Source organism: Alligator sinensis, unplaced genomic scaffold (assembly GCF_000455745.1).
Source record: "Alligator sinensis unplaced genomic scaffold, ASM45574v1 scaffold559_2, whole genome shotgun sequence".
Classification (NCBI taxonomy): domain Eukaryota; kingdom Metazoa; phylum Chordata; order Crocodylia; family Alligatoridae; genus Alligator; species Alligator sinensis.
Window position 1 is genome coordinate 463,155 of NW_005842046.1, and position 17,172 is coordinate 480,326.

The 17,172-nt window shown below is 46.4% G+C and overlaps 1 protein-coding gene across 6 annotated transcripts in view; it reads left to right on the forward strand.

The window, feature by feature from the left end:
- Positions 1-17,172, forward strand: part of PDCD4 (programmed cell death 4) — a 33,746-nt gene that overhangs the window by 4,342 nt on the left and 12,232 nt on the right. The window contains exons 1-4 of one of the 6 annotated variants that reach the window (XM_006022798.2): positions 10,210-10,353; positions 13,624-13,784; positions 14,098-14,209; positions 15,139-15,246. In XM_006022798.2, coding sequence (XP_006022860.1) covers positions 15,204-15,246 — 43 coding nt within the window. In that variant the 5' untranslated portion in view covers positions 10,210-10,353; positions 13,624-13,784; positions 14,098-14,209; positions 15,139-15,203. Of the gene's footprint in view, positions 1-6,658; positions 6,762-10,209; positions 10,388-10,718; positions 10,842-13,623; positions 13,785-14,097; positions 14,210-15,138; positions 15,247-17,172 lie in introns of those variants that run through there. The other 5 variants (XM_025203195.1, XM_006022808.2, XM_025203194.1 and 2 more) reach the window with 5 other exon arrangements.

A 17,172-nucleotide genomic window follows, 5' to 3' on the forward strand; every position in this document is an offset into this window, starting at 1 on the left:
CAGGTGAGAAGGTAAGGCTCCAGGCCTTAAAGGATTAGCACTGAAATGTGTGGCATGGTTGGAAAATGTTTTTCCAACTATTTAAGTTGGTCTAATAAAAGCTATCAGATTCAACCAAAGAACCTTGTCTGCCTGTAAAGATGACAGGGGCTCTTGCCAAGCTCAGGCAGTCATAAATTACAAGTTTGGATTAAAAATCATGAAATGTATTTATTTATTTATTTTAATCGATAAACTTTGGGTTTGTCCTCATTGCCTTCTTGCTTCAGAGCCTTTATGTTGTGTTTGTACCAAGTTGTTGAATGAAAGCCAGAAAGATATTAGGTCAAGGAGCTGGAGCTTTTAAGAAAGGCACTAAAAATCGGAGATTTGCAGGAGTCTCAAGCATGCATATCATTGCCGTGGTCCTCAGTTTTGGACTGGGCAGCTGGTCAGACCAGGCCTGCATGTCAGAGCCCCCTGCATTGTGCACGCACATCTGCCTCCAGCAGATGTTTCCCCACCCCGTGTACATTTTTCTCTGCTCCTCTAACTGCTTTTTATTTCCTTCTCCCACTGCCAGCTTTGTCGCACAGCCCCTGTGTGCTTGCCATGTGTTCCTACACCCTGCTCTTTAAGAACAGTCATTCAAATGCTGTCCCCCAAATTCCCTTTCTACCTAGAAACGTCCCAGCTGCAACCACCAGACCTTGCTCTGTGTTTGCCTCTCTGCCGCCTTCTGCAGAGGAAGTCCTGGGCAGAGATCAGGATGCCTGCCCTGGACCTGGGAATAACAGATCCTAGAGAAGTAGGGCTGGAAGAGACCTCCAGAGGTCATCTAGTCCAACCCCCTGCCTGAAGCAAGATCATCCCCATCCACACCTTCCTTTACAAACCTGTTGTCTAACCCAAGGGTGCTCAACCCCGTGCACTGTGGGCCAGGTCTGGCACACCTGACCCATGTGGGTCTGCAAATTTGGGAGTGGAGGCTATTAATATTGTCACTACTCCCCCACTGCCACATTTCCAAACCCCATACAGCTGGATCAGGATCTGGCCGTGCCATTCCCATGTGGCTGCATTGGGTCCCATCCAGGCCATTCATGGGCGGCTGCATTGGGTCCCAGCTGGGCTGGTTTCATGTTGCTGGACTGGACTCTGACTGGGTCAGCACTGCATGCCAGGTCAGAGCCACGGACTGGATCTGGCCCGCAGGCAGACCTGGTCCCACTCATCCAGCACCACAGGCCACAAAGGTTGGGCACCGCGACTTGCATCTATCAGCAAATCTACAGTCAACCCAGACGCAACCATAAGGCATAACACCGTAACAGCAGCCAATGTCCTGCTGCTATGAAATGTCAATATATGCTGAAGAGATCCTGTGTAGAGGGCCACAGCTGCGACTACAGAGGAAGGCAACACCCCCCCACACACACCCCGTACCAATCTGACCACGGGGTAAAATTCATTCCTGACCTCAAATATGGCAATTGGTCTGATCCTGAGTGGAGGGGCAAGATTGTTGGTCCCAACAGCAGCAGTGGTTTAGTCAAAATCCCCAGCCTTGGCTGGAGCCATCACCAGATGCTTCCAAGGAAGGCAACCCACTCCCGCTACCATCCCCTCCGCCAACACGTATAGCAGAAGGAGAGGGAAAAAATCTTTCCTGGCTCCATGTGGTAACCAGTGAAGCCCAAAAGCATAGGAAATACCCATAGTAGAGCATAGCTGTAGCTACTAGATGATCCCTGATCAATGCTTGTCCAAGCTCTTCCTGAACACCTCCAATGAAGGAGATTGCACAGTTTCCCAAGGTGGCCGATGCCACTGCCTCACTCTTCTAATGGCAAATATTTATTTTCTGGATAGCCCCATTACTGGTGGGGAGTTGGCCACAGCTCCTGGGTTAATATCTCTTCCATAGCAAAAATAAAGCCAGGACAACTTGCACAGCCAAGATCCTAGCTAGAAAATGGCACCTGATGATGACGTAGTCTAGAAGCAGAAAGCCAAATTCCCTTCAGTTGCAAGTCCACTGAGGTCAATGAAATAATAGACAATGAGGGTTGAGTAGAATAATAGACCATGAGGGTTGGAAGGGATCTCAGGAGGTCACATCTAGTCCAACCCCCTGCTCAAAGCAGGACCAGCCCCAACTACATCATCCCAGCCAAGGCTTTGTCTAGCTGCGGCTCAAAACCTCCAAGGATGGAGACTCGACAACTTCTCTGGGTGACCTGTTCCAGTGCTTTACTACCCTCCTGGTGAGAGTTTTTCCTAATATCTAACCTAAACTTCCCTTGTTGCAAGCTGAGCCCATTGCTCCTTGCTCTGTCATCTGCCCCCACTGAGACCAGTCCAGCTCCATCCTCTTTGGACCCTGCTGCAGGGAGTTGAAGGCTGCTATTAAATCCCCTCTGTCTTCTCTTCTTCAGACTAATAATGCAATAAGCAGTATTTCATTTTTCCCTCAGCCTCTCATCTGAAGTCAAGTGTCCCAGCCCCCGGACCATTTTTGTCACCCTCTGCTGGGCTCTCTCTTACTTGTCCTCATCCTTTCTGTAGTGGGGGTCTCAAAACTGGACACAGGACTCGAGATGTGGCCTCACCAGTGCAGAACAGAGGGGAGGAATCACCCTTGATCTGGCCGTGTCCCTATTAATGCAGCCCAGGATGCCATTAACCTTCATTACAAGGGCACGCTGCTGGCTCATGTTCAGCTTGTTGTCCACTGTCACCCCCAGATCATTTTCTGCAGAGCTGCTGCCCAGTCAGTCACCCCCAGCCTGTCCCAGTGCATGGGATTGTTCCTTCCTAAGTGCAGGACTTTGCATTTCTTATTGAACCTCCTGGGGGTGTCCCCCTGAGCAGGAACATGTGTTCCCCACGGACAACTAGTTGGCTGCTAGTTATCACCGGGAAATGCCCCTGCACACACAGTCTGGCACAGAACAAGTTGGTCTGGTTGGGGTAGGGGAGGATGGGCTGGCCCCAACAGCCTTATCTGGGGTCCTGGGGGCTGCCCAGGGCTCCAGTGGTGGTGACCCAGGTGCACAGAGCCAGACTGTAAATTCTTAGCATCATTAATAATGCCTTACAAACATGCAGCACATTTAAAGAATTCAAAGCACCTGACAGGCATCAGCTGACTTAGCTCCATAGCACTTCATAGATTTCATAGACATTAGGGCTGGAAGGGACCTCGGAAGATCATCGAGTCCAGCCCCCCGCCCGAAGGGCAGGAAGTCAGCTGGGGTCATAGGATCCCAGCAAGATAAGCATCCAATTTACTCTTGAAGGTGTTCAGTGTAGGTGCTTGTAACAGGTCCATTCTTATCCTCACCCTTTAGCAGGGCTGGGGAATCTGGGAAAGCAGCTAAATGACTTGACTGAGTCAGCGTTAGAAGTGAGCACCGCTCCCAGAATTGCTGACTCCGTGCCCTCCCTGCTAAACCGCTCCCCTTTGCTTGTTTTTCCTGGGGCAGTAATTTTTGGTCAGGATGGTTTGAGTTGGGAGCACAGGGACCCCTGTGCAGATCTGGGTGATGCTGCCAGCGTGTTGGAAGAGCTGCAGGGACTGCTCGAACTTCCAGCCGCTCTGCACAGCTGCTCTGGGGGCTGCTCCATGGCTCTGAAGGACCAGCCTATCCTCCTCTGGCATGTACGTGCCTGACCCACCCACTGTCCATACCTGTGCACTATGCTGTGGGCAGCGAGGGGCTGCAGGGTCCTGCTCGGGGGAACTCTCCAGGCTCTGTAGCCCCTCGACACCACAGGAGAGTTGCAAAAGAACCAGAGTGGGGGGCAGCAGAAGCCTTTGGTTGTGTCTATACAGCAGCTAGATGCTCGAGGCTGGCCAGTATAGGCATAATGGAGCCATTAAAGTATAGGCATTAAACTAGCCTAGGTTACCTACAGCAGTGAGGACACGGTGATGTGGGCTTCAACGCGAGTGGTACAAACCTGTTGGGACTCTGGGTTCCTATTTAGGCAAAAGGATTGTCTTCCACCACGGCTTCACTGCTAGATTAAAGCTGACCGGGGTATCCTGCCGTGTGGAGCCGTGACTCCCCTGATTGCAGACAGCAAGGAGCAGCCTCAAATTGAAAGAGCTACTTGATGGCAATGAGGTTTCTGCTTTAGGATGATTGAAAGTTGTGGGCCTATGAGAAGGACAATCATGTAGGTGAAGAGTCCTAATATCCCACTCCTCCTCTATAACCAAACAGTGCTGCTTTTCCCGCACATCTGCACTTGGGGGAAGAGGGAAGCTAGTCTGGACCTGCCGCGAGATGAGAAACACACTTCAGAAGTGCTCTGTTCTTTGGCCGGCTGCGCCAGAAGTGCATTAAAGCGAGATGCCAAAACCCACGGGACTTGCAATAGCAGGGTTTGAAAATTCAGGCCCATGTAGGAGGGTCAGAGTTTTTCATTAGGTCTCATCTACAGATGGTCAACACAGGGCTGGCATGCAGAAGAGAGAGAAACAGTGACAGGACAAAGGGCAAGAGGTAAGGAGACACTGCAGGGGAAGAGGTTGTGAGGACTGTGTACCTTGAAGGGTTAGATTTAATCTCTTCCAGGATATTACTGTTAGATAGATAGAGAGAGGCAGAGTTTGAGAGATGGCCAAAAAGGAGTCTCGTGGCTGTCTGGGTGCTGTTGGCATGAATAAAGAAACCTCTTTGTTCAAATGGCCCCTGACTCGGTGAACTGAACCCACAACATGGCAGAGATCTGGGTGAGGAACAAAAGGCTTGGGCAAAGAGAGACGTGAAGATGGAAATTGGGATGAGTCCCAGTCACAGCTCCCAGTTACTCGGCCGCCCTGGGACCTTCTAGATGAAGCATGAAACCCCACTGAAGGCAACGTGCAAAGATATTTTAAAAAATATAGTAATAACATCTTTTTAAAAAGGTCATTTATTTTCCTACCAAAATGCTGGGGTGGGAACGGGGTTGGCTGCTTTGCCTCACTTAGGGATCACCAAAAAAGTCAAGATTGTGTCTTCCACGTTTTACTGGACAACCTGGAAAGTCTCATGATTTCTAAATAAAAAACAAATTGTCCATTAAAGTATTGAGCATCAGAACTACTGAATTTCCTTTTGTCAGGTCCAAGACATGAGCCTTCACATTTTTTTTTTCTCTATACTGAGCAACTTACTCTATTGGCAGTTTGCAGGTTACAAAGGCAGGTGTGTTTGTGTTTCTAATCACCAAGCAGGTGACCCCTTGGCATCGCCTGTCAGATCTTGGGGATCTCTAACCAGGAAGATACCTTCCTTTTGGTTATCTTGTGTGGTTTTGCTTCCCCAAAGAGACAAAACTGGATTTTTCTGGCCATTCTACAATTTCAGATTAATGATCTGTTAATCGTTGCCAGTGAAATGAAAAAGTAAAGCAACAGGGAGCTGTTCTGTAATCGCTTGTCGATAGAAATACGATCCTACACCCAGAACGGCTGCAACTGGCACATGAGTTACTGGTCACATGCACATCACGAGACCTCGGCTAATCAAATAATAATAATTATTAGGCAGTAACTTGCTCTAATAAGCGACTCCTAAAAGATTTTCTCCTGAAGTAATCTGGAAAAGGAAAAAAAGTCTGAGATGAAGACAGCATCACGTGCCATTAGTACCAGCTTTTAATTGAGGTCATTATTTGGATTTTATTTACAGTCTAATTAGGTCGCTTTAATTTGTCCCATGTATCTTATAAAGAGCATATCACATAGATGAGTGCTGTGGCTTTTAGGGCAAGAATGAATAAATAGCATGCGGAGTGCAATACAAAAGGGCATGGCTGCAGTTGTTGCTGCATTACAGAGCGTACCTAGGGCTTTTCTGGTGTTTCTTTCCAAATTAAAAATATGCTCATATGCATCTCCTCCAGCAGCAGTGGAACACCCTGAGTGTTTCCACGTTCATCAAATAAGTCAGTTTTGTAAATTGTGGGGCTGTTAATTTAGGAACAATCCATGCTTGAATCCTTTTTTAGATGGATTATAATGATGATTAGCAGTAGTATTGCATTTTTATAGCCCTATTAGTATGCATAGTGATGTACATAACTGGACAGAGGCCTCATCCAAGGAGTTTACTGGCCAGTTCAGAGAAATGCAATGCATCCAAACAAGGTTGTAATAAGAGATAGGGCTTGCATTTAAAAGATTGGAGTCTGCATTTAAAAGACAGCAGACAGGTGATGTGTCTGGGAATTTGATTCTGACCCTTCTTTGGTTAACATCAAAGGCAGTGCGACTCTTAAAATTATTTCATTAGTAGACTAGCTGTTGGGAAGCCAAACCTACTATGTGCACTGAAATGCTATGGGAAGTCTCCATCCAATGTGGCGCACTCATGTTACCAGTTTGTAAGGATGGGACAATAATCATCTATTTTATGGGTGGTCTCAGTGGGTGACCTGAACCTGTGAGAGAGGATTGTTTGAAAACAGCCACGCAACCAGAACCTACAGCGGAGAAAGGGCTGGAAAGCAACTTGCTTGGCACTGGTTAATCCCCAACTCCAGATAATCAGCAAGTTAAGAGCAGAAGCAAGGGAGGAGACTGTTAAATCCTTGGAGTCACAGGTGGCAGACGGGCAGGTCTTGCCTGGATCCTGCTTTATCAATGACCCGAGTAAATAAAGCAGGCAGCAAACAACACTTGTGGTGAAGGAGCCCAGGACAGAGGAACTGGATTGAAACGCTTCATTCCTGAAGCAAGGACTGTCAGAGCTCGCTTAGACGGGATTATTTTCAAGGGACTTTGGGTAATTTAATTTGTTCTGAATTATAAAACTGGAGGAAAGCGAAGTCCTGCTTTCCCCTGGGGCTTTTTAGTGTGTTTGCTGTGCAATGTAGTCACCGAGATGGGAAAATCTGCCTGACTGGTTACAGCCTAGGTGTTCTCTGAATTCGGTAGCGCATATTGGACGTAAGGCAGTTTAGATGTCTAGAAGTCCATGAGCATATGCTGAGATATTTAATGGTCCGTCTCAAAGTTGTCAGTTGTGCTATTCGGCAGAAAAGAAAAATTCCTCCTCCTTTTCTCCCCACATCATTTCCTGCCCTGCATGGAAATGCTTCTTGTTCTCTTGTCAGTAGCTATCCCATTTTTGGTTGTTCAAAAAAGACCAGTGTTAACCTGCACCCCAGAATCCTTTTGACTATTCAAAGGGTTCAGGGGGAATCGATGCAAGGGGCTTCTCTTCTGCAGGTTCTGGCTATTGAAACAATCTGACTTTCTGCCACCTCCGCTTCTCCTCCTTGGTGTAAACATCAGCTGGAAGCATTATTTCCTTTTCATAACCGTACACAGTGCAATTTGGTTTTTGTGATTATCGCCGGTGAGCAAAGTTTGCTTTTGGAAGCTGCTTATGTTAGTGCTCTTGGGTTCATACCGATTACCAATTACAAGGATCAAGCTATAACTTTCTATTTGTTATATCTAACTTTGGAAGGCAACTTTACATGTTTCTAGAGGACTGCTAGGCCGCAGGTGGGAGAAAAAAAGTCTTGTCTTAGTGCCAGTGAAAACCTGACTGATCTGCCTAAGCAGATTTCCTTGCAAATGAGAGAGAGATTTCTTCCCATCCCAAATCATCTGATTTGGGACAGTTTGGCTATTCTGGCCATCTGTGATTTACAAGGTAACAACTGGATAGGGTTGCCTGAATACTAATAGTAATATGCTCTTGCAATCAAGCCTTTGAATGGGATTTCACTCTTGTTCAACTTTTATTTACTGTTGTTCACCTAGACCCAGACTAAAGTCTGTGACAGTCAGTGGAAAGATTGTGAGTCAGGTCCTTCAGTCGCACTTTGTTCACAAAATGGATATTTGGTTCTAGAGTGTACATAGACAATGCCGGAGAAAAGCAAGTCTCCACTTTAAAAATCAAATTGTGCCATATTAACAGATAGAGTTGCCAGTTAAATAAATGCATTTGGCAGAAAAATTAATATCAAATGCAACTGAGCTTGTATCCTCCTCTCAGTTCAGAAGGGTCCTGGTTAGCCCCCTTGAAGTGGCAGCCTACTGAATGAGAAACAACGGGCTAAAGGAGTCTTCAGGAGGTGCCCAATGAAGAGGGCAAAGTATCTGATGAAAAATGCATGGCCTTCTGATCAGGTGCCTGGTATCTGGAAATGCAGACAGGCTAATGAGAAGGTACAGCGTGTACTGTAAACAAGGCTGGGGAAGGTCACAGCTGCGTGTGCACAGATGTGTTTTATGGGGAGAAGGTGGCTAATCTTAAGTGTGTATTAAATGCACGTGTGTTGGAAAGGATCACAAAGCCACCTTCCTGAGTCACATCTGCCAAATCGGAGACATTCGTGTTTGCATGGGGTTTTTTTGTTTTTTTTTCTCAGATCTCCCATCAGACTTTCCAAGCGGTCAGCACTGTGACTTCGGAGGAAACAGAATATAATAATAGCCCCTTGTTCAGATAGGGTCTAAAGAACTGATAAGGTCTAGTGTAGTCTGGAGTGATTAAGTTGCAGGGATCAAACTATAACTTTTCCATTTCGATTATCTAAATTTGGACTGTAACACCGTGTTTCTAGGCCACTTGGCTGGCATTAATTAAAAAAAAAACCCCACCACCTTGTATTTAGGTCATTTATAACCTGGCTGAACTACTTAAGCACGATGCTGAAGGGCCTCGCCCCCAATGTTTGCAGTGACTGTCACGGGCTGTAGTCTGGTTCCATGTAAATAATTGGGACTAACCAACTGGCATGCTGTTTTCCCATTTGCTTTTTAAAACTTGTAAATATTTCCTTTGTGTCGTTGTTCTGGTTATGCGGGCAGAGAATGTGGGGCAGGAGCAGTCAGCTTGACAGTCTGATGCTTTTCAATGTGCTCAGCATAGGTGGGGCTAAAAGAAGTGCATTGCACTGCTGGGCCGAGCCTTTCGTGACAGTCTGTCCCAACCCCCGGCTCTGATAACTCCCTTCCCCCAGCTGCTTCCTGCCTCTTGGCCCCGAGCGCGATCATTTGTGCATGCTTTAGATCTGAGATTTCACAGCCTGGTCTAAATCGGTCTGTCTGAAGTATGGCTAATGCACCCCTCTCGTATTGGCTCCTGTGTAGTGTGTTAAGTAGGCTGGGAAGTGAGAAAATCATGCTAAAGATGAGTCAGTGAAGGCAGTAAGAAAACTGATTACCAAAGCCCTAAATGGGACGATGGATGGGGAACTCTTTTGCAATTACTTTGGCTAGTTTGGGGGTGGTGGGGGTGCTGTAGTGTGCTATGGAGAGGACACCCAGGTTGCCCTTCAAACCATTCGTACTCAAGCCATACGGCCCCCCGCGTGCCCGTGTTAAGTAGCTGTGTCTGGGCTAAGCTCGGGCTGACGGCGGGAGGAGAACAAAGCGTGCGCCAGGGTACCACTGATTTTGTAAGCGGGTTTTGGGTCCCCAATGACGGGGGAGGGCCTTTCATCGTTTCGGAGTTAACTATGAAAACTATTCCAGGGGCTGGAAGGGACCATGCAGATCATCGGGTCCAGCCCCCTGCACGTGGGCAGGAAAGACGGGCATCAAGATGCTTTTTCTCCGATGCCTGGACCTCTCTGCCCCATTGCATCTCTTTGTGCTCTTGCCCTGTAGGCACGTATGAAGCGGCCTCTCCACCCAGCAGTGCAGGTGGCTGTTGTTGCTGCCGTGCTGGAAAGCGGTGCTGGACGGTGGTCAGGCAAGGGGCGCCCACGGCTCTGGGTGAGCTGCTCCTGATCCCGGGGGGGGGTGCCCCTCCTGAAAGGGACCAGCTCCAAAACAGAGTTTGCATGGAGGAAGGGGATGCACAGGATGCAAGAGGCAGTGGTGCCAGCCCCTGCCCTGCCCATTGCAGGGCAGAAGGTCTGCATCCTCCGCCCCTGCCCTCAGTCCCCCCATTGCAGGGCTCTCCCCAGCTGGGATGCTCCAGGGAGGGCACAAGGGGCAATGCAGCATCAGGCCCCGAGCCCCTTTGCTGGGTGGCAGAGCTCCCCCTGCTCCAGTGGGCATCACCCACCCCCCTCCATTCGCAGTGGACTGGCCCACAATGGTTTCTCCCTCTGCTCCCCCCTTTCCCTCAGCACAATGATTCCTCCCTCTCCCACCTCGGCGCGGTGGTTCCTCCCCGAGCGCGCCGGTTGGCTGGCAGAACGCCCCGGCCCCCGCCCCTCTCCCTCCCCGCGCTCTGATTGGCTACGCGGGGGGGGAGCCGGCCAATCCGCTCGCGGCCGTGTCGCTGGGCAGAACAAAACAAAACAAACAGGGCAGCGCGGCGCGGAGGAGGCGGCGGCGGGGCCGGACGGGACGGGACGGGACGGGGCAGGGCAGCGCCGGGACCCACCGACCGACCGCTGCCTACGGTACCGCCTCCCGGGGGGCCCTCAGGCTCGTGGGGTAGGGGCCGGCGGGTCACGAGGTCGGAAGGGGGCGTGACCTCTGACCTCCTCCACAGGAGGCATCGGCCGCAAACACGGGCGGGGGGGGCGCTGTCCAGGTGACGTCAGGGGGTGGTCCTGTGGCGTCAGAGGTGGTGTCCCGGTGACGTCAGGGGTGAGGCGTGTGCGACGTCAGGGGTGGTACCCCTGTGACGTCAGGGGCGTGCCTCAGAGGCGAGGGGCTGGGGTTTTTTGGAGTGCCCCAGGGACACCCCAGCCAAAAGAGGGTGGGTTTTCACAAGCCGGGAGAACGGTGTTTTGCGGGGGCCCCGCCGCTTTCGGGTTCTGCCAACTCGCTCCCCTGCGCTGTTTTATGGCAGTTAGCTGCAAGCTGTCTGGGCGCTCGGGTTTACGTTTGGGGGCTTAAGCACCTGTATCGCCATCGACCCCGTCCTCCACCCCAGGTTGACGAGGTAAGGCCCTCAGTCGTTGAACCGTCACGACTCCCGACTCGACAAAAAACAGCATCTGATTGGCCAAGGAAGCCGTGAGCCGGGTCCTTGGGTCGACCAGCGCAGGGGCAGAGCGGGCGGCTTTCGCCTCCTGCCCTCAATCGGGGATGACCCTGACACCAAGGAGAGCCCCGCGATGTCAGCCGGGGTTTGTGGCTGTAGTGCCCAACACCTCGTTGTGCAGCAAAGATGCATTTTATTTGTGCGTGTGTGTGTACGTACGTACGTACGTGTGCGTGTGTGTACGTACGTACGTACGTGTGCGTGTGTGTATGTACGTACGTACGTGTGCGTGTGTGTGTACGTACGTACGTACGTGTGCGTGTGTGTGTGTACGTACGTACGTACGTACGTGTGCGTGTGTGTGTGTACGTACGTACGTACGTACGTGTGCGTGTGTGTGTGTACGTACGTACGTACGTGTGCGTGTGTGTGTGTACGTACGTACGTACGTGTGCGTGCGTGTGTGTGTGTGTAATTTGTATCCAAGGCCAAATTAGCCAAAACTAATTCCAGATCTAAGAGTCCAGAGCCACAAGTGGCCCTACTACCGGCAAACATCCTCCGTCTGCACCAGGGGCTTCAGGTGTTTCCAAAACCTTTAGCGGGCATCCTATGTGCAGGCCCAAGCCCAGGGGTTTGGATGCCCCCGGGGTTCGCTTGCCCTCGGAGCAAGCAAGGGAGGAGACTCCCATGTCCATAAACTGGGCGTAAAGCCGCTGCACCTCGGCGGGTACCGAACCGCGCCAGAAGAGCAGTTCTCCTGTGAAGCGGCTCGGTTCAGGAAACTGCCTTCCCGGACACAGATGCACGGTATTTCCCCTGCCAGGTTAAGAAGCCACGACGCTTGATCTGAGCCTTCATGTCTTCCAGTGCTGTAGCATTTTGTGGGTTTTTTATTTTTTATAATTGAGGTTGATTTGGGCTTCTGAGGAACTTGTCTCTGTGGATACTGGAAGCTGCTCTACAGCTATAAGCTAGTTGTGGCAATAAATAAATATGGTATCAAGTAGTTTCCTTCTGATATCTCGATGCAGGAGATTTACCCATTGTAACAAGTCCCTGCTTTGAGAACTCTTTTTTTCAGTTGCCGTCAAACACAAACTTGATTTCTTCTGTCTTTCCACATGTCCTACATATCAGGTTTCCCTCCTCCCCCTTTGGTTAAATACTAGCTATAAATGTTGGGGGAAGATGCATAGTCCCTGTGTCTGTTGTATACTGGGCCTACGTCCCTGCTCCCAGGAAAGTAATATGGCTGTAACCCTGTGAAAATGAAGTATTGACACACGTGGTAGAGGGGAATGATTCAGTATTTTAGCACTGATCCATGGTACCACTTGAAAGCATGTGTTCATGGCTTAATTAAAAGAATGTCAATTCAGAGTCATCTGGATGAGTACATTTTAGTTAAGTCTGTGAATTAAGGCTGAGAAAATATAGTCTCAAATACTAGCTCTTTAGTTCCTTGGGCAGATCTCCACATCTCAGTATCCTGCAGTTAGAGAGGACTTACTTTTTATACCATTTTTCTGTCTTTTGTGAGAGAGACATTGTGGTCTAACAGATAAGTGTCAGGACTGGGGAGACCTTAGTTCTGCCACTGGTCTGCTGAGCAGGTGGTCCTGGGTAAAACATTTCCCCTTTCTGTGCCTCTCTTTTCCCACCTGTAAAATGGAGTAAAGCACTTTGAGCTGCATGGATGAAGGGCAGTATATAAAAGTAAGGTAGGTAGTTTTATGGTCAAACAGATGCAATCTGTCTTGGTGAATATTTACTTATTGCCTGGTATAGGATACAATTCTCTAAGTGCTATTTAACAGCAGCTTAAATGGAGAGAAATCACGGTGTATTTGACTTGATGGGAGTGGAAGAGACTATATAGCTGCTTTGAACAGCTTTCGCTGTGCATGATAACTTCTGGTGGTTTTCTTTTTCAGCAAACCCTAATTAAGCATCATGTGTGCTAGATGTGCCATGAAGCATAATAGTAAAAACTCCTATCCTCCAATAAGTGACGCATATTCACTTGAAAACTTGTTTTGAATACATGACAAATCACGTTTTTGATTAGGTCAAGTTTTAAGCAAAGTGGGTGCATGCTGGCTTGCTTTTAGGTTGTTAAGATACGTTTATTTTATTTGTTTATTTTTATTATTTTATTATTTATTTTATTATTTTTATTATTTTATTATTATTTGTTTATTTGTTTATTTTATTTGTACATACCTTTTAAATGGGATTAGTAATAAAGGTTTTTAGCAAGTTAGCTTTAGGAAATGTGTGAAGTATTATTAAATACAATGATGAACATCAGCATTACAAAGGTTGAACAAGCCTTTTTACCTAACATTTACTGTCCAATCTGAACATGCAGTTTATGCATCACAAGACTGAGACTATATCTTCCTAATCGGTACGAATGTGTGACTTGTAAAACGTTGTTCGGCAGCAGCCACGGCACGAATGAAACATTGGTGTTCAGTGACAACAAGGTTCTGAACCTGATTGTCACGATGCCCCCAGCAATATTGAAAACAAAGTTCCTCTAACACCCTGAACGCTGCTGTTTTCAAACCACTGAATGGGAAGAAGTCCCAGCTAGATCAGTGGGAGTCCTGCATGGAAGAAAGTGGCTTCTGCCTAGTACTTGGTGTTTGTTATAAACCTGTTTTCCCCAGCTTTTGTGTATTATAGCCTCTATCTTTGCACACACCTTGTACTTTCTTTTTTGTTTTTAAAGGAGAGAACAACTGTGATGGAACATTTTAGCAGGAAGAAAAAAACTAATTGCGCAAGCTAGTCAGTATATGTGGATTCCCCTGGATGAGTAAGCCACAGAAGAGGACATTCAAAACAAAATAAAAGCATTTGAGGACATTGGAGAGCTACTGGATGATTGAGGTATGGTTGAAAGAGGAATAAATGATGGATGGGATGGGAATAAAAATATATCTTCATTAAATGAGGTAGTTACCTGTTTGAAATTGGCATGTGACATGGGAAAATTGAAGATTATGCACACTAACAAATTATTGTGAAAAGGATTTTTTTTATTATTATTATTATTATTTTGCACCATCAACTACTGGTGACTTGTTCTAATCAGTAGGAGTGTGGTGGGCAACTGAACTGAAGGAAAACCAGAAGGAAGGTGAGAGTAGGGTGATGTCATTTGATGTCACAATCTTGTCACTTAACAATAAGCTGTTTGCAGGGCAGCAGCAGACAGAAAGGGGAAAGGAGAAGAGCCATTGAAGTCTCGTGGGACAGAGACACGTGGAAGTAACTTTCACAAGATTTCACGAATCACTTTGTAAACTTTGCAGGTAAAAATGTGTGATCGTTGCTGGAGCCAGTGCATCTTTGTGTACAGCCCACCTGACTCACCTGCAGACAGTAGTCTCGCAGGTTGAAATCCCCTCTGGGGAAAAAAGAGCTGGATGATACCATCTCTTGCAGAGTTTCAGCATGCAGCAATGTCTAGAGCAGCAGCATCTGGGAAGGGAAGAGATGGAGAAGATAGGAGACAATAACAAAAATCTCTTCAGAAAGAGAACTTTTTACCTTGACACACCCTTCTTTCCCCTGCTCCATCCCCCCAGCAGAACAGGAGAAAGCATAGTTGGAAAACAGGTTTATATGAAGAATAAGTTGTATAGGCTGAGGGCCTGTACTTGGAAGAGGAGCAATAAACTGGTGCATGCTAATGGATTATCTAAACTAGTGGCTTTGAAACTGGAATATGTGGTGCTTTGCCAGGGTATAGGTGCCTAAATTTTAATAAAGGTGGTGGAGGTTCTGACTGGTCAGTGCACAGTGAGTAATGTCTTGCCATGCATTGACATTGGTGTCAGCACTCTTCCTAAGAATGAGCCTGCAGAGATGTACAGGGGGTACAAGCAACAGTATTTTTCAAGTAAAGAGTTATGCAGCCAGAAAAGTTTTCAAGGTTTTACCAGTATAATAGCCACATCTGCAAAGCAAAAAAAAATTAAAGGGTGGGGAGGGGAAGAAAAATACCTCAAGTATAGGCCGGACCTTGGTCTGGATACTTCCATGCCATTTTTGCTCTCTCATGTTATGTTTTCAGTTTCCCATGAACTTTAGATAGTTAACTGTAACGTAAAACACTGGGTGCAGCTCTTAATTGTCTGATTCCTTTAGAAAGTAGTTTGCTGAAGAAATCAAATACATTTTTATAGTCGGTATGATTGCACTGATTTTTACTTAAGCTTTCCCATTTTTGTTTGTTCAGGTCTGAAAGTAAAGCATTAAAACGTCAGTTCACAGTCAGTTCAGTTGAAGTACAGTTAAAGAACTATGGAAGTAGAAAATGAGCAGACACACTGTGTTAACCCCAGAGGTAAGAAATAACTTTGGTATTCTCTGTGTAAAGTTGCTGAATTGTGAATTGCATCATGTAGCGATCCTTTTAAGGATCTTCGTGACAAAGCTGGATAACTCTGTTTTTAGAAACTAATCTATTAACTTTGTTATTTACTGTAAGGGGAGTGGCTATGGAGCAACATATTTAAATACTGGAATTCAGAATTTACCTTTTTAATGGAATATAACTAGTGTTAATGCAACAATGAAGTTGCAAGATCAGATATAGAATTTGCCAATTTGGAATGGATGATCCTACAACTTAGATGTTGTATTAGGACTTTGGTTTTATGTTTTGTCATCTTTGTTTTTTGGTACTGGAAAATGCTTTAACTAATCAGTAGACTTTGACCAAAAAGTAAGTAAAGTTTAGTTGTTCAGAATTACAAGATAGCATTCTTAACTGCTGATTTGTACTTAAAATTCCTCCTCTTGAAGGGGCTCTTGATTTATAAGATTAATTTTCATTCTGGTAGGGTGTTATGCTAGTATTGGTTCTTAGTGCATATTTCATAGATGGTTGTTTGTTTCTAAATGAAGGTGTGGGTATGCAGAGGGACTATAACTACATGCAGCTTAATGGGGTACCGGTCATTATTAAGATGAAGTAATGCATACTTTTGGTACTTTTGCATATCTTTGAATTACTCGTTTACACACATTTTGTTTTGTAAGAGGTTATTCTTCACAGAATTGGTTATTGTGATGTGTAGCTGCTTTTAAAATGCACAAAATGGAGAAAAGGGGATTATATACGTTTCCAGCAGCATAAGGTGATTTGAAACTAGTTGGTAGAGAGTGGAGAAGGAAACGAGAGATGAGTTTTCTTAATTATACTGCAGTAGGCTATTCTAAACAACTGTGTGATCAATATGAAACCTTTTGATTCTGTAATTAACTGACCTGTCTTTTCATATCGAGTGTGCAGAGATCCAGGATATGCAGTATGGGCCCAACGTAAATTCCAAGTTTGGGACTACCTCTTTTTTTGCAGATGAAGGAGAAAAACCAGTGTAAGGGCAGGTCTACCTTAATGGGTTTTGCCAGAGTGGCTAAGTAGGTAAGGGTCTGCAGGTGTGGATATTTTGGTCTACATGAGGATGTAGACACTGTGTTTAAAATAAATAATAATACTAAAGGACCTGACACTGCAAATCCTCAGTATGCAGAACTGCCTTTGAGGTGCAAAAGCAATTGGTGCGTCAGGCGCTTGAATTTTCAGACAAAACTCTCGGGGCAGAGAGATCTTTTATTAGACCAAATAAATAGCTGCAATTTTTTTTTTCTTTGCAAGCTTTCGGGCGCACACGCCCTTCATCAGGCAAAGGAGAAATCGGAGATGTTAAGAGTTCTCCCAGGTAGAAAAGAAATTTTCAGTCTGAATATATTCTTTTGAACATTTTTATTTTTGATGGTGCGGAGGAGAATCTTGTTTGGTTAGTTGATGTCCTGGAGATAAACGGGAAAGGAGACACCCTGCAAAAACTTCCAGTTTTAATCTCTGTGTATTCTTTCTAGCATTCATGCTGTCTTAATTCTAAATCAGTGCTTCCTTAACTGCTGGTCTGTACTTAATTCCTTATCTTGAAGGAGATCTTGATGATTTAGAAGATGAATTTTTCATTTTGCTAGAGCGTTATACTAATGTTGGTCTTGATGCCTATTGCATAGGTGGTTCTGTTTGCTTCTAAATGAAGAAGTGAGTATGCAGAGAGATTGTAACTATACACAACCTGCATGCCTACTGGAGAGTCCAGTTGCTCCATCATTCATAAAAGAACCTCTTTTTGTATTGTTTGTAAACTGTCTCTTGTGTTGCTCTCCCAGCCTCAGTTCTTTCTCTGTCAAAGAATTTGGGTAGTTCAAGGAGGGAAGAAAAAGGGAAGCTTTACTCCCCTACTTG